At 33.1% G+C, this 18,127-nt stretch overlaps 2 protein-coding genes across 4 annotated transcripts; both read left to right on the top strand.

The window, feature by feature from the left end:
* Window positions 1-860: 860 nt before the first annotated feature.
* Window positions 861-2,935, top strand: LOC106401836 (embryogenesis-associated protein EMB8). 3 transcript variants are annotated; one of them, XM_013842441.3, is made up of 8 exons: window positions 861-1,401; window positions 1,478-1,606; window positions 1,677-1,808; window positions 1,888-2,030; window positions 2,116-2,213; window positions 2,288-2,382; window positions 2,480-2,533; window positions 2,642-2,935. In XM_013842441.3, the coding sequence occupies exons 1-8, from the start codon at window positions 1,018-1,020 to the stop codon at window positions 2,642-2,644; spliced, it is 1,038 nt and encodes a 345-aa protein (XP_013697895.1). In that variant the 5' UTR covers window positions 861-1,017; the 3' UTR covers window positions 2,645-2,935. The 3 variants fall into 3 exon arrangements, with proteins under 3 accessions (XP_013697895.1, XP_013697893.1, XP_013697892.1); XM_013842439.3 differs by having other exon boundaries at window positions 2,617-2,935; XM_013842438.3 differs by having other exon boundaries at window positions 2,611-2,935.
* An 8,429-nt stretch (window positions 2,936-11,364) lies between these two features.
* On the top strand, window positions 11,365-13,558 carry LOC106402084 (BTB/POZ domain-containing protein At3g50780-like). Its single transcript, XM_013842732.3, has one exon. The coding sequence runs from the start codon at window positions 11,750-11,752 to the stop codon at window positions 13,331-13,333; it is 1,584 nt and encodes a 527-aa protein (XP_013698186.1). The 5' UTR covers window positions 11,365-11,749; the 3' UTR covers window positions 13,334-13,558.
* The last annotated feature ends 4,569 nt before the right edge of the window (window positions 13,559-18,127 follow it).

Genomic DNA, 18,127 nt, shown 5'->3' with positions numbered 1-18,127 from the left:
AGCATTTAGGTAAATTAGGTTAGTTCCATTTGAAAATCCCATTATCTGTAATCAGATACAATAAAAGCCATTAAACGAACAAAGAAATAAAAGAACAAAAAAACAAAGAAGGCAAAGAACCAGACAAAGTAAAGATAATAACAAGATAAATGTTAAAGGTTGTATAACAAAAACTTATACATCAAAAAGAATTATATTAACTAGTTAGATTTATTCACAAGCAAACTAGAGTAGTTAAGAGTTGATGTATAAGGTAAATTGTTTAGGTTTGCTTGTAAATTTAGTATAGGTAGAGAGTTGAGATATCGATAAGTGGCAGTTGCTTAAGCTAAGATGTCTAAATGAGTTTGCAGTAACTAGAGAATATACTACAAATATATGTGTGTAATGTGTTAGTGTTACTATAAGAAAATATTCCAGGAAAAGGATTCAAAGTATCAATGTCGAAGCTAAGAGTAAAAATATATCTTTTCTTATCTCTCTAAACTAAAGATACCAAAGAGAACATGAGGAATGTCAGAGAAGAGATAACATAAGCAAGAGTGAGAGAATTAAAGTTGGCATCAAAGATATCTTCAACATTATTTATACAGTACCAAATCCTCATGTCCATGCTTTTCACCTCTCAATTTGAAGCTACAGAAGAATTGTTGTCAATTGATCTCATATTGTTAAACACTCATAGTCTCTCATTTCCAACATGATATCCAACATGGACATGAGAGGGCTGGAATACACCAGGACCCATTGCATTAAAAGGAAAAAAGTCAGCTTTGCAAAGACTAGAGAATACAAGTGCAGGGCCCATTTTTGTTATGGGCTATAAATACGTGATAGGGTTGAAAAATTTAGATTGTTGTAACTAAGAGTTGATTTTGGTATTAACAAACTATTCAAGGGCTTAACTGCAAAACCAGTTCAAATTTCCCGACCACACAAACATTGCTTTCCGCTTTTAGGCGCAGTAGCGTAAACCACTTCCTTTTGTCTACCCAAAAACGACGTCGTGGCGGAGCAATGGCGAGACTCGCCTTCGCCTCATCTCCGCCACTAGCCTCAGCCCGCACTCTCCGCCGCCATTTCTCCATTTTAGCCGCCGCCGATCCTAAAACTTCCAAAATGCCCCGCCTTCACCACGCCTCTCTGGAAGTCATCGGCGGAGGAACCGACCGTTTCCTACCGCCTCTAAAAGACTCACTCTCCAAACCTTACGCCGCGTTTCCTCTTATCGGGTTTAACCGCCACGCGGAGACCATATACGCCGCTTTCTACCGCTCCGTTCCCTTTGTCAGACTCCGCCGCGAGTGCCTACGCACGAAAGACAACGGCTCCGTGGCTCTTGATTGGGTCGCCGGAGACGACAGTTGCCTCCCTCCCGAGTCTCCGATCCTTATCTTATTGGTACATTCTCAAAACCCTTGATTCAAAACTCGATCTTGATTATAAAAATTGAATCTTTTTTTCTTAAAATGTGCAGCCAGGTTTGACCGGAGGAAGCCAAGACTCGTATGTGAGACACATGTTGTTACAAGCTCGAAGTAAGAAATGGCGTTGTGTTGTGTTCAATAGCAGAGGATGTGGAGACAGTCCTGTAACCACTCCTCAGGTTTTGACTTCTCTACTCTTTCATCATTGATGAGTAAGCTTCTTGTTGGTAGACTGAAGTATGTATGCAGTTCTACTCGGCTTCGTTTTTAGGAGACATAAGTGAAGTGATTGCTCATGTTGGTGATAGATTCCCTAGAGCTAACTTGTATGCAGCAGGATGGTCTCTTGGTGGCAACATTCTTGTTAACTATCTCGCTCAGGTTTAGCTTCTTTTTTTTTTGTTGTAAATGATCAATGTAAGATGATTTTGTGGAGTGACCTTGTTCTTCTGTGTTGCAGGAGTCTCATAACTGCACTCTCTCTGCTGCTGTTTCCTTGTGCAACCCTTTTGATTTGGTTATAGCGGATGAAGATTTCCACAAGGGTTTTAACAATGTTTATGACAAGGCATTGTCGAGATCTCTTCGTAGGATCTTTAGCAAGTACTGTTGTTTGTTTCCTTTAATCTGTCTTCTCTTACTTGCTGGTTAAGTCATTAGTCATATTTGGTTTATCGTTTTTCTGCAGACATTCTCTTCTTTTTGAAGATATAGGAGGTGGGTTCAACATTCCCATGGCTGCAAATGCTGACACGGTTAGGGATTTCGATGAAGGCTTAACTCGAGGTTAGTTACATATAAAGAATCTTGAGGGCACACAGCTGCAATCATGTAACAAACAAACCTTTTTCATGTAACAGTGTCATTTGGTTTCAAGACAGTAGATGAGTACTATTCCAAGTCTAGCAGCTCCAAAGCGATCAAACATGTCCGTATTCCCTTGCTTTGCATTCAGGTGAATCCCTAAACAAATGAGTAATGAACCAATACGGTTTAGAAACTAGAATATGGCTTTCTTTATATGTTCGTGTGTTGTATGATATGAAATGCAGGCAGCAAATGATCCGATTGCTCCTGATAGAGGGATCCCTCGAGAAGACATCAAGGTAAGAGACAATGATCAAAGGCTCTTTATTCACTTAAAAGTGATGATTTTTTTTTAACTCTATCTAACAACTAAAAGTGTAAGGCAAACCCTAACTGCATGCTGATAGTAACACCAAGAGGAGGGCATTTGGGGTGGGTGGCAGGTGAAAGAGCTCCAAACGGAGCTCCTTGGACCGACCCGGTGGTAATGGAGTTTCTGCAACATGTAGAGAGTTGTGAAACCATTAATGGGGATAGATTGTTGGAGGATGTTCACCAAATTCAAGTCTAGTTCTGTTGATTAGTGTGTTTCACTTATATATACTGATATACATTTATTGTTATGAACAAGAATTATATAAACACGCAAAGAATTATGGTGTATAAGAGTTCTTGCACAAAATAATTATTTGTTTCAATAAGATTAGTGACCCATCATAAGAGAAAAAAACATGTGAGAATATTCATTAATTGGAGAGATTAGTCTTGGAGGACGTTCATCAAATTCAAGTCTAGTTTTGTTGAATAGTTTTTTACTCTTCCGCTATTGTTGTGATTCAACTTGTGAACATGAGAGTATAGACGCAAAGAAACATAGTTTAAGAGTTATCGCCTTTCCAAATTCAATACTATCTTCAGTAAGTCATCCTATCTAAAAAGGTCCCAAGTTGATTTGATGACCACCCATATCATCTTTGACTTATCACAACGAAACCACATTTAAATTCTATGCTTTGTTACATTATGCAAAGAAAAATCTTAGAATAAAATATTTAAAGGTACCATTATTTAATGTACAAGTCTAATAGAGTGATATCCTCCCAAAATTTGTTAAGATTTCTTATAATTCCTTTTATTTTATTTTTTTGTGAACTTTAACATTTTTAATTATTTTCTTGATGTTAAGTACTTTGTTTTGTATATTAAAATGAAAACATTATATGGAATGAAGTAAGGCAATATACGATGAAGCAAAATAAAGTCCAAAGCGTGTTTCGCTTTCAAGCATGGGCATGTAATTGGTTTCGGTCACTTTGTTGTTCCCAGAAACTGAACATTAAATGAAAAAAGGATAGTATGTTTGGTAAACTACAAAGTGAACATATTTGAGTTTGAATATTCGATTTAATAAATACTGTAACATAGAAGAATAAAATAATATTAATTACATTTCCTGGATTATTTAACTTAGCTTCGAGTAGCTTGATCTATTATTATTATGCTCATGTGAGAAATTATTAAATTGTCCATTTTAATTGGCATTGGAATAATGAGGTTGGGGGAAACAGATGACATCAACAGTCCTTATGCTTCTTCTTTATTCGTGGGTCTAGCTTCCAGCAAATGCCATCAAATCTTCTTTGTCACGTATTTTCATATTTTTCTCAAATGATAAAATATAAATAGAACATAATAATATCTATACTATTAAAACAGAATTTTGTTTCTAGATACCTTTATATTTTGCAAATATTTACAAAACCATGTCACTGCATTATTTAAACCTATACTTTTAATTATTTTTATTATTCCACAAAACCTTTTTATTCCAACAAACTTTCATTATTTAATTCCCTTTAAATCTTAACAACATTAAACTTATCAAATCATTTCAATGTTTTCAGATTTATAATTAATGCAATTTTGACAAAAAAATTGTCATTGCATTATTGTAAACGTTTTGATCGGTGGTGCTGAGATGTACTTTATAAGAATTTGCAACGAATTTTATATAATAGCAATATTGATATATAAAATCTATTATTAAAAATAAGTTTAAATTAATTATTTATCAAATACTAGACAAATTGTACAAACTGATTTAAGTCTTGGCATATAAATTGAAAACTGAAAACCGAACTGAAACAACATAAAAAAAAACAAAAGCGGATCAATCTTCACAAATATATTAACGGTTTCTATATCGCTGGAACATAAAAAACCGAAACCAAACCGAAGTATTTTTAATACACAAAATTTTAAGACTATGCATCTTTTAATACCCATCGAAAAAGTTTATAAGTATTAAAAAGCTTAATGAAATTTAGTTGGAGTATTTTTATGGAATTTTCCCTACAAATTATATACCTTAAAATATTAACTATCTTTAGTTTAAAATTATCTTACATATACTAATGGGGTTTTTGCAAATATGACTCAAAACTTAAAATCAAACACAAAACTAACTCATGTTTTTTTTTAAACTTCGATTTGCCTCTTTCACCCCCAAAGTTCAAATTATTTACGAAAATGCCATCACTTTTTTTTTCTTTTTTTCTTCGAAAATGCATATTTTACTCTATTATCCTCATCTTCCTCAAGTATTCACAATATTGCTATTGCCATCAATACACCAACCACCATGAACAACCAATTTGAAGCTCTTAATGCACCTAAAAATCGATTTACACTCTTTCATTCTCAATTCTTATGAACTAAAAGCAACATCTCTTTCACTTTCTCTCCATATTCATCAAAAAAAAAACCCAAGATTTTGATTCTAAAATTTTTATGGTTCATAGAGCCATTGAAGCTTACGATTCTTTGGTGGGTCACTTTTGTTTGAGATTTTGGATGCTTGGAGAAGTCTTATGTGTGATAAACAAGTTATCTCACTGGTTGAAACTATGAAATCAGTTTTTTCCCAGATATTTTCGTCCAGACGACTTCCATGTAAGTCGTCTGGTTGTAGACGATGTAGCCGACTTACATGGAAGTCTTCTGTTCAATGCAGAGGTTAGTTTTGCAATTGACTTTTAAATGTGCTTTTATAGACGACTTACATGGAAGTCGTCCATCTTTGTTTGTTAAAAAAAAGTCATCTAGAGAAAACGGGTTAGTTTTGCATTTGACCGGATTGTGTCAGAAATTTGACTTTTCTTGGACGACTTACAGGTAAGTCATCCAGTAGAAAATTAAAAAAATCAATATTTTGTTATACCTAGACGACTTACATGGAAGTCGTCTCAGGTTAGTTTTGCAGTTGAAAAATAGAACAAAAAAAATATTTTTTTCTAGACGACTTACACGGTAGTTGTCCGTCCGACGACTTACATTGAAGCCGTCCATGATTTCATTCCGAGATTCTGGTCAAACCTTGCTTATCTTAGACGACTTCTATGTAAGTCGTCGGACGGACGAAGTCGTCTAGAAAAAAATAATTGTTTTTTTTTTTATTTTTCAATTGCAAAACTAACCTGAGACGACTTCCATGTAAGTCGTCTAGGTATAACAAAATATTGATTTTTTAATTTTCTACTGGACGACTTACGTGTAAGTCGTCCAGGAAAAGTCAAATTTCTGACACAATCCGGGCAAATGCAAAACTAACCCGTTTTCTCTAGACGACTTACATGGAAGTCGTCTCGAATTTTTTTTTAACAAACAAAGATGGACGACGTCTAGGTTAAAAATCAATTGCAAAACTAACCTAAATGGACGACTTCCTAGAAGTCTGCCAGACGACCTCTGTGGATATCGTCTGCGTCAATGTTTAATAAACTTTCATTTTCCCTAAAACTATAAAGAATTTTTAACATTTCTTGTTAATTCATGTCTATTAATCAATATTTTAGCTACTGAATGAATTTTATAACTTAATTCGTGATATTTATGAGGTTACTAACATTCATGTTTATTAAAGTTTCTAGATGTTCACAGAAGTCTTCTACGTTAGTTTTTGAATAACTTGTATTTTTAAGAGTATTAAGTAACTTCAAGATATGTAAAACTCATATTTTCAAAATATGATTTCTCCCTTAGTTTTACTAAATTTGACTAAGTTTTTCAACACAAACTTGTAAAAAATGTGATATGCTTTGACTAGTTACTATTGTTTGTTTCCATCTCTTAAGTATTATTGTTATATACACTAATGATAATTATTGTTATGAGTTGGAAGAAGGATTAAAATGCTTCTTAAAATGTTGTATCAATATGAAGCTACCAACATTCTTGTTTATTAAGATGAGAAGAAGGCCATTGGAGTTTATTATTGCATATTGGAGATCCAAAGATAAGAGAAAGGCTATTGAAGTCTATTATTTCATTGATTTGTAAATGTGTAAACACATTGTTAGCACAAGTATTACATCTTGGGAAACATTATTACTGATTTTACAAAAAAATCAAAACTAAAAGAGTAGACATGCAAATCACAAAACAGACCACAAACAAAACTATTATTGATCCTTTCTCTACAAAGACAAGCTTGGACTCCACTTGATATGGAAGAAGACTTCGTCAGAAGACTTCCAGGAAGTCCAGAAAGTCTTCCAGACGACTTACATGAAGTCGTCTAGCGCATTATATTTTAGACGACTAACAGGTAAGTTGTCCCAAAAGTCTTCCAGATCTGAAAAACCTGCATATCAAATCCAGATCTGAAAAATTTGTATATCAAAAAACGTTCAAATGGCTTAAAAACAGAGAAAATAAGTGGAAGATTAGATAAATCTATCTTTATAGAACACACAAAAATACATATCTAAAATTAATAGATCTACCTTTAATGAGTGGAAGATGAGAACCATCTGATTAAAAACCTGCAAAAAAAAAAGATAGATTAGTGATAAAAACATGAGAAAAAACTGAAAAATTCATATAAAATTTGGTGTTTACAAGTCAAAGAGATTAGAGTGGGTTTGGAGCGTTTTAGTTTGGAAAAAAGTAAGAACTTTATACAACAGGAAGTTACCAAATGAAGAAAAATGAGACATAAAAATTTACCAAAACTCTCAGATCTGTTATGAAAGGGAGACTTCATCAGAAGACTTCTATGGACTTCCTGGAAGTGGAAGTCGTCTGGAAGACTTCCTGGAAGTTTTCTAGCGCATTATATTTTAGACGAATAACAGGTAAGTCATCCCAGAAGTCTTCCAGATCTGAAAAACCCCGCATATCAAATCCAGATCTGAAAAACCTGCATATTAAAAAACGTTCAAATGGCTTAAAAACAGAGAAAATGAGTGAAATATTAGATAAAAATACCTTTATAGAACACACAAAGATACATATCTAAAATTAATAGATCTACCTTTAAATGAGTGGAAGATGAGAACCGTCTGATTAAAAACCTGCAAAAAAAAAGATAGATTAGTGAGAAAGACATGAGACAAAACTAAAAAATTCATATAAAGTTTGGTGTTTTCAAGTCAAAGAGATTAGAGTGGGTTTGGAGAGTTTTAGTTTGAGAAAAAAGTAAGACCTTTATACAACAGGAAGCTACCAAATGAAGAAAAATCGGACATAAAAACTTACCCAAACGCTCAAATCTGTTATGAAAGGAAGACTTCGCCAGAAGACTTCCAAGAAGTCCAGAAGACTTCCTGGAAGTGGAAGTCGTCTGGAAGACTTCCTGGAAGTTGTCTAGCGCATTATATTTTAGTTGACTAACAGGTAAGTCGTCCCAGAAGTATTCTAGATCTGAAAAACCTTCATATCCAAATCCAGATCTAAAAAACATGCATATCCAAAAACGTTCAAATGGCTTAAAAACAAAGAAAATGAGTAGAAGATTAGATAAATATACCTTTATAGAACACAAAAATACATATCTAAAACTGATAGATCTACCTTTAAATGAGTGAAAGATGAGAATCATGTGATGAAAAACCAGCAAAAACAAGATAAATTAGTGAGAAAGACATGAGACAAAAACAATAAATTGATATAAAGCTTAGTGTTTATAAGTTCAAAGAGATTAGAGAGAAGTTGGAAAGTTTTAGAATGATGAACATTACATTTTTGTTTCAGCCATTTGAGAGCAGGAGAGAGAATGTGTAAATTTTTCTTTATATAGGGAGACAAAAAATCCAATTAGGTTAAAATATTTTTGATTCAGACGACATCCTAGACGACTTACTTGTAAGTCGCCCAGAAGACTTTAATATTTTTAGCGGGAAATTAAAATAATTTTAGCGGAAAACTAAAATAGAAGACTTCCCAGACGACTTACAAGTAAGTCGTCTAGTTTAAATTATTTAAGCGGGAAAATATTTTTTTTTTAAACTTTAGGCGGGAATATTTGGACGACTTACATGTAAGTCGTCCAGGTAAAATTATTCACCAGACGACTTCCTAAACATAACCCCTAAACATAACTCCTAAACTTAATTAACTAACTAAACACTTCATAAAATCAAATTAAACTTCAAAAGTATTTATTATACACAAAAATAAACACTTACGGGTAAAAATTTAATTTTTCAAAAAAACATTCGAGCTTTCCAAAATCTAACCCTAAGAATACATACAATACTACAACATATGTTGCCAAACCCTAGACCAAAGAATACCATGATTCACTACATACACTCATCTATGTTGAAAACAATTCAGTTTGTTATATTTTAATTTATATCACTTAAAACTGTTTATAATTACATGATTTTAATTTTTCGCTTATCAAAATATTTTTTAAAAACTTTATAAATTATTTTTAAGATCAGCTACACCAAAAGACTTACTTGGAAGTCGTCTAGAAGACTTCTAGCATCTCAGACGACTTACTGGAGCTATATTCGTAAAAATGTCTTCTGTTTTTTTGTTTGGTCACGAGGGGCTGGCTGTAATTTCACAAGGCTTTTAAGTTAGTTTTGCATTTGATTCAAGTTTGGGTATATGTTTGTATTTAAAATCAAGTTGTGAGTCATATTTGGCAAATTCCCGTATACTAAAATACTACTTATAACAGAAAAATCCAAAAAATAGATTACCCTATTATTTTGTATCTGTGATATTTCGAACTAAATCACCCAAAAAAATTATTCGAAATATTTAAATTTATCTGAATTATCAAATACAGTATCCAACAAAATCCTAAATGTGATTTTTACTCGAATTATTAAAAATTATCCAAAAATGGGAACCGAAAACCCAATTGAACTGAAATTTTATCAGGTTCCTAATGTTGTTATCCAAACCAAACTAAAAACCAAAATAACTAAATCGAAATTAAACCTAAGTTCAAAATAACCAAATGGTTCTTATATTTTTTGAACCGCCAAACCAAAAACCAAAACAACCAAATCAAAACTAAACCTAAGTTCAAAATAATCAAACGGTTCTTATATTTTTTGAACCGAATAAATAAAATCACAACCGAATTGGCACAAAAAGAAAAAATTAAGGAAAAAAAATGGAACTGAACCCAAAAAAAGTCCATAGCTAAACATATTAGTGAACTGACCGGTTAGTAAAATGTTCGATAAAAAATAGTCGGGCGTTTCAAAATCTAGTTCTCTTTTTATAATGGGTGAGAACAAGAATATTCTTATTTCGTGATTTACTAATTTTAGCTGTAAGCCTCTAGCCATGAATACAAATCAATTATACGATGCAAAGTGCAAACGTCCTTTTTACCTACCAAAAAAAAGGTGCAAACGTCCTATTTGAAAATGGTTTTGTGACAAACCCTTTCATCGAAAAAGGAGGGTTTTCTTGACATATATCCTTAAAAAGCGGGCGAGTTGCCGAGTAATCGTCCGCAAAATCGTGAAGCGGGTAGTCACCGTGGTGAGTTTGGCCAATTCAGATGCATTCTACTGTAGCCCGTATTTTAACCGCCGAGAATGTGGTATAAGGTTAAGCGGCCGCGTAATGTTGTTTTTGGAACCTAAAAGATTTCTGAAAAATTGTTAGTATTTGTAGATCTCAAGTAACTGTAGTATACAAATCAAAAAAAAGCAAGTGAAAACAAAATAAAGAATAAACTGGGAACCATGAATGCGAATGTTTGGTTGCAGAAGGAAAGAAGACGACGACATATGCATCTTTTTCGTATTTTACAAAACAAAATAAATAAAAATTATAAAATATTATCATTTTTTAGTCAAATCATGTTTTGGCAGGTCCAAATGGAGTAACCCAGCCCATTAACCTAAACTATAATAATATTTGAAATCCACAAAAGTAATGTATATGTATTATTGAAAATTAAAACCTATTAAAAATCTTCGAGTACTCCCCGATTTATTTCTGATTTTTCGATAATTCGCTAGGCCTTGATTAGCCGTAGGCGTTGCGCCTAGCGAGTTTCCGAACAAGGACATATATTAATTGCTAATCTTATCGGATATACAACATCTGTCATCAGCAATATTAAAAACTTCAGCAGTATAAGTGATGTATATATGTAAAATAAATAAAAAGTAAATTCTACAGTGTTAAATTATTGGTTGGTGGACATTATACATCGCACTCTATGGCATAGTATGCGAATAAACTATTGCATAGTTTTTTTTTTTTTGTCAAAAAATAATGAGATCTAATTCTAAAATTTAAATGATAGCGAACTCCCAGTAGTGTTCTTGTTCAACTATAAAGGCAAGGCTATACTCTATGGCATAGTATGCGAATAAACTATGCAAAATAAACTAACTACTCAACTAACCCCCTAAATTTATGGAGCTCACAATCCAAATATGGAATATTTTATATTCTTCGATTGAAAAGAAAACAAGGTTTAACGCTATAATAGCCTTTGACAAGAAAAAAAAGAAAACAGCTATATAACCTATAAGGTTCCAGTAATTAATGAACCTTGTTAACCATAAACCAATTTAATAGTACATGGATAGTCTTCAAGAAAGTGATGGTTTGTTTTGTAAGCATCATCGAGAATCAAGATTTACAAATAAAGAGGAGTGGATCTGTCCCACATGAACATGAGCAAAACACACAACAACTTTTACTTTAAATTTTGATTATTATTATCCTCCTCTTTTAATCAAAAATTTAAACAGCAATAACGATGTAGAGAGAGTGAGAGAGAAGATGGCGTGGCTGTGTGGTGACAATAGAGAATTGTTTTTAGAGAGAGAATATTTTTGGTTGGCAGGCCCACAAACACATGTAATCAACAAAATCATGCGATAAGAGAGAGAGAGAGAGAGGGAGTGAGGAGACAAAAGTAAAGTGAAGATAAAGGAATCGAGTTGGAGAGACAACCCATTTGATGCATCTCTTTCTCGTCCTTTCTTGGCTTTACTCTCTTCTTTTCGAAATTCCATTGTCTGTAGATTAAAGCTTCCATCTTTTCATTCTTCAAACACCATTATTAACTTCAAATCATTCATCTCTACATCCTTTTTAGATATTTTTCACAGATTTCTAATCTCTAGGGTTTTCTTCTTACCTAACCCCAAATTGACTCTGTATCTTAGATTGTATCCTTCTTGTTGTGTTTCTTTCCGTTAATGGTGTGAAAGCTGAAACCTTTCCTCCATCTCTCAACAATGGCTGAGATCAAGAAGATAACAAAAGCAGAACAACAAGGACAAACCAAGATCAGGACTGTACCAGTAGCTGTAACTCCTGAAGGCTTCTGGTGTTGCCCTTCTCCCGTAGCTTTCCAAAAGACTCTCAAATCTCACAACTCTCTCCACAAACCCAAACACTCTCCTCCAACGACGGACAAGAAGCCCGCCGAGAAGGAGAAGGAGAAGGAGAAGGAGAAGAGACCCTCCTCCACGACTATTAGATCCGTCATCGCTTCAGACGAGCAGCAACAACAGAGCAACCCAGAAGAGACCACCCATCACAGCATCGCCGTCCCGGTGACGGTCCAAGAGCGTCCAGAGAGGCAAAAGGTCGAGACTTTACCGAGGAAAGTGGCCATCGAGTTCGGCGAGCCAGGGAGCAGCGACGCTAAAGTGATCCTGGTGGGGAAGCAAGGCTTCTGCGTGAAGCTGAGCGTTCACAAGAAGGTCCTTGTTGATCACAGCAGCTTCTTCGCTAAGAAACTCTCCGAGAAAGACTCTGTTTTCGCCTGTCTTGAGATTGAGAGCTGCGAAGACGCTGAGATCTACGTTGAGACGGTTGGGCTCATGTACTGCAAAGACATGAAGCAAAGGCTTATGAAACAGAGCGTGACCAGAGTCCTCCGTGTCCTTAACGTTGCGGAGCTTCTTGGTTTCGGTTCTTGTGTTCAGTCTTGTTTGGATTATTTAGAAGCTGTGCCTTGGGTTGGTGAAGAGGAAGAGGAGAAAGTGATCTCTTCGATTCTTAGGTTGAAAACAGAAGGTGTTAGTGTTGTGACTACTCCTGTCCTCAAAAGAGTTGCTTCCTCTTCTGTGGATCCGCCTAAAGAGACGCTCTCACGCATCATCGAGCTTGTTTTGAGAAGCAAAGAGGAGAAGAGCCGGCGCGAGATGAAGTCTATCGTCCTGAAGCTTCTCAGGGAACAGAACGGGAACAATGTAGCTGAGAATTTCAACGAGACGATCTACTCCTCTTGCCAAAGCTGCTTAGACACGGTCTTGTCTCTGTTCAGACAAGCTGAGGAGACTGATGCTAAACAGATAGGTGTAGAAGCTGATAACCTCACGTGGCTGCTTGATGTGTTAGCGGAAAGACAAGCTGCGGAAGAGTTTTCAGTCACGTGGGCGAACCAAAAGGAGCTAGCTTTGTTACACGAGAAGGTTCCTTTGGTGTCTCGTTACCACATAAGCCGTGTGACGTCTAGGCTCTTCGTAGGGATAGGGAGAGGAGAGCTGTTGCCTTCGAAAGACACTAGGCTTTTGCTGTTGACCACGTGGCTGCAGCCTTTGTTCAAGGACTATAACTGGCTGCAGCACGGTTGCAGATCGTTCGATGGGAAGCTTGTGGAGGAAGGGATAGGGAGGACGATACTGACCTTGCCGTTGGAAGATCAGCAGAGGATTTTGATGTCTTGGCTTGGGAGTTTTTTGAATGGTGGAGATGGTTGTCCGAATCTGCAGAGAGCTTTTGAGGTTTGGTGGAGACGTTCGTTTGTTAGACCTTACTCAGATCGTCAGGGTAGTGGGGTGTCTCAGACGGATTCGACTTCAAAAGAGTGATGGTTTTGCGAAGGCTGAGTAAAGCTTTGTTAGATTTGTACAGTTAATAACGTTAGCTGTGGAAGCTGGAAAGTGTTGGTTTGCTGATCTTTGGTTTCTGGTTTTGGTTTTAGTGATTAAGTTTTTTTTTTGTTTCTTTGATGGTTTTGGTTTTTCCATTTTTCGTGAAAGTATAATGTTACTGGATGTATATTTCTGATTACAAAAAAATTATATATTTTCTGATTCGATGTCTATACCAATTTTAATGTTTGGTCTCTACCACGTATGAGGCTCTAAATATGTGCTTCCTTCATGAGATCCTTGAACATTAATGAGGTTTAACATATTAGTACGAAGATCATGAGAAGCTGGATTAGACAAGTAAAATTAGTTTGGTGCATTTCATCATAGAATCTAGAGTTTGAGTGGAATGAGTTGTATTTTTATATGTTTTTATAAATAATTTTTTTGATGTACAATTTTGGTTGTAATTCATTTATAATTTTTCCAAAAACAAGATACATATAGTTTAGATATTTTGTATGATGAGTCAAGAAATGAAATTGTGCTTTAAAAAATCTTTGTAAACCATAATTCAAACAGATTTGTGTTTCAAAAGCAAAATTGGCTTTGTAATACTTTATAACTTAAAATTACTATATCAAATGACAAAACAAATAACAAAAGCACAGAAGTATGGGTATTAAGTTCGTATCTCTTCGGATGGAAAGTGTAACACCAAACAAAAAAAACCATGTTAGTTACATAATTGTTCATTGTTTTATACGCAAAGACCGTGTTATTTTCACATGCTTCAATAAATAGATGATTTTAGTTACATTGGAACAATAATGATTCAATAAGTTTTGCTAACATCAACAATTAATTTGTTTATAATGGGGACAAATTGGCCTTGTTAATTTTATTCGTATTCTTCTATAAATTTTGATCATTAATGATCTTTCATTTCCGGTTTGGTTGGTTTCTGGTTTTGGTTTGATTTATATCGTACCATGGAGAGGTAATGACTTGGTTTTAGTGGTTGAGTATTTTTTTGTTTCCTTGATGTTTTTGTAATTTCCTATTTTTCATGAAAGTATAATGTTACTGGATGTATATTTCGATTACAAAAAAAATTATATTTCTGATTCGATTTCTTTACCAATTTTAATGTTTGGTTTGTACCACGTATGGGTCTTTAACTATGAGCTTCAGTTGTGAAGGCTTGAGATCCTTGAACATTAAGGAGGCTTAAGATATTAGTATGAAGATCACGAAAAGATGGATTAGACAAGTAAAATTAGCTTGGTGCATCTCATCATAGAATTTAGAGTTTGAGTGGAATGAGTTGTATTTTTATATGCTTTTATAAATAATTTTTTTGATGTACGATTTTGGTTGTAAGTTTAATAATATTTTATTATTCATTTATAATTTTTCTAAAAACAAGATACATATGTTTTAGGTATTTTGTACGTTGAGTCAAGAAATGAAATTGTGCTTTAAAAAATCTTTGTAAACCATAATTGAAAGAGATTTGTGTTTCAAAAGCAAAATTGGCTTTGTAATACTTTATAACTTAAAATTACTATATCAAATGACAAAACAAATAACAAAAGCACCGAAATATGAGCATTAAGTTCATATCTCTAAGGATGGAAAGTGTAACACCAAACAAAAAAAAACCCATGTTAGTTATATAATTGTTCATTGTTCTATATTTTCACATGCTTCAATAAATAGATGATTTTAGTTACATTGGAACAATAATGTTTCGATAAGTTTTGCTAACATCAACAATTAATTTGTTTATAATGGGGACAAATTGGCCTTGTTAATTTTATTCGTATTCTTCTATAAATTATGAACGTTAATGAAAGGAACATTAATGATCTTTGATTTCCGGTTCGGTTGGTTTCTGGTTTTGGTTTGGTTTATATCGTACCATGGAGAGGTAAATGCTTGGTTTTAGTGGTTGAGTTTTTTTTTTGTTTCCTTGATGTTTTTGTATTTTCCCGTTTTTCATGAAAGTATAATGTTACTCGATGTATATTTCGATTACAAAAAGAATTATATTTCTGATTCGATTTCTATACCAAATTTAATGTTTGGTTTGTTCCACGTATGGACCTCTAACTATGGGCTTCAGTTGTGAAGGCTTGAGATCTTTGAACATTAAGGAGGCTTAAGATATTAGTATGAAAATCACAAAAAGATGGATTAGACAAGTAAAATTAGCTTGGTGAATCTCATCATAGAATCTAGAGTTTGAGTGGAATGAGTTGTATTTTTATAAATATTTTTTTTGATGTACGATTTTGGTTGTAAGTTTAATAATATTTTATTATTCATTTATAATTTTTCTAAAAACAAGATACAGATGTTTTAGGTATTTTGTATGTTGAGTCAAGAAATGAAATCATGCTTTAAAAAATCTTTGTAAACCATAATTGAAAGAGATTTGTGTTTCAAAAGAAAAATTGGCTTTGTAATACTTTATAATTTAAAATTGCTATATCAAATGACAAAACAAATAACAAAAGCACCGAAGTATGTGCATTAAGTTCATATCTCTTCGGATGGAAAGTGTAACACCAAACAAAAAAAACCCATGTTAGTTACATAATTGTTCATTGTTCTATACGCAAAGACCATGTTATTTTCACATGCTTCAATAAATAGATGATTTTAGTTACATTGGAACAATAATGCTTCAATAAGTTTTACTAACATCAACAATTAATTTGTTTATAATGGGGACAAATTGGCCTTGTTAATTTTATTTGTATTCTTCTATAAATTTTGAACGTTAATTAAAGGAACATTAACGATTTTTGATTTCCGGCTTGGTTGGTTTCTTGTTTTGGTTTGGTTTATATCGTACCATGGGGAGGTAATGGGTTGGTTTTAGTGGTTGAGATTTTTTTTTGTTTCCTTGATGTTTTTGTATTTTCCCATTTTTCATAAAAGTATAATGTTACTGGATGTATATTTTGATTACAAAACAATTACATTTCTGATTCGATTTCTATACCAATTTTAATGTTTGGTTTGTACCACGTATGGGCCTCTAACTATGGGCTTCAGTTGTGAAGGCTTGAGATCCTTGAACATTAATGAGGCTTAAGATATTAGTATGAAGATCACAAGAAGCTGGATTAGACAAGTAAAATTAGCTTGGTGAATCTCATCATAGAATCTAGAGTTTGAGTGGAATGAGTTGTATTTTTATATGTTTTTATAAATAATTTTTTGATGTACGATTTTGGTTCTAAGTTTAATAATACTTTATTATTCATTTATAATTTTTCTAAAAACAAGATACATATGATTTAGGTATTTTGTATGATGAGTCAAGAAATGAAATTGTGTTTTACAAAATCTTGGTAAACCATAATTGAAAGAGATTTAAGTTTCAAAAGCAAAATTGGCTTTGTAATACTTTATAACTTAAAATTACTATATCAAATGACAAAACAAATAACAAAAGCATCGAAGTATGGACATTAAGTTCATATCTCTTCGGATGGAAAGTGTAACACCAAACGAAAAAAACCATGTTAGTTACATAATTGTTCATTGTTCTATAAGCAAAGACCATGTTATTTTCACATGCTTCAATAAATAGATGATTTTAGTTACATTGGAACAATAATGCTTCAATAAGTTTTGCTAACATCAACAATTAATTTGTTTATAATGGGGACAAATTGGCCTTGTTAATTTTATTCGTATTCTTCTATAAATTTTGAACATTAATGAAAGGAAAATTAATGATCTTTGATTTCCGGTTTGGTTGGTTTCTGGTTTTGGTTTGGTTTATATCGTACCATGGAGAGGTAACGGCTTGGTTTTAGTGGTTGAGTTTTTTTTTGTTTCCCTAATGTTTTTGTATTTTCCCATTTTTCATGAAAGTATAATGTTACTGGATGTATATTTCGATTACAAAAAAATTATATTTCTGATTCGATTTCTATACCAATTTTAATGTTTGGTTTGTACCACGTATGAGCCTCTAACTATGGGCTTCATTTGTGAAGGCTTGAGATCCTTGAACATTAATGAGGCTTAAGATATTAGTATGAAGATCACGAGAAGCTGGATTAGACAAGTAAAATTAGCTTGATGCATCTCATCATAGAATCTAGAGTTTGAGTGGAATAAATTGTATTTTTATATGTTTTTATAAATAATTTTTTTGATGTACGATTTTGGTTGTGAGTTTAATAATATTTTATTATTCATTTATAATTTTTCTAAAACAAGATACATATGATTTAGGTATTTTGTATGATGAGTCAAGAAATGAAATTGTGTTTTAAAAAATCTTTGTTAACCATAATTGAAAGAGATTTAAGTTTCAAAAGCAAAATTGGCTTTGTAATACTTTATAACTTAAAATTACTATATCAAATGACAAAAAAAATAACAAAAGCACCGAAGTATGGGCATTAAGTTCATATCTCTTCGGATGGAAAGTATAACACCAAACGAAAAAACCATGTTAGTTACATAATTGTTCATTGTTCTATATGCAAAGACCATGTTATTTTCACGTGCTTCAATAAATAAATGATTTAGTTACATTGGAACAATAATGCTTCGATAAGTTTTGCTAACATCAACAATTAATTTGTTTATAATGGAGACAAATTGGTCTTGTTAATTTTATTCGTATTCTTATATAAATTTTGAACATTAATGAAAGGAACATTAATGATCTTTGATTTCCGGTTTGGTTGGTTTCTGGTTTTGGTTTGGTTTATATCGTACCGTGGAGAAGTGATGGTTTGGCTTTAGTGGTTGAGTTAT

The sequence above is a fragment of the Brassica napus genome, chromosome C8 (assembly GCF_020379485.1).
Source record: "Brassica napus cultivar Da-Ae chromosome C8, Da-Ae, whole genome shotgun sequence".
NCBI lineage: Eukaryota > Viridiplantae > Streptophyta > Magnoliopsida > Brassicales > Brassicaceae > Brassica > Brassica napus.
Note: the sequence above shows the minus strand (reverse complement) of the source record. Positions and strands in the feature narration are given on the sequence as shown.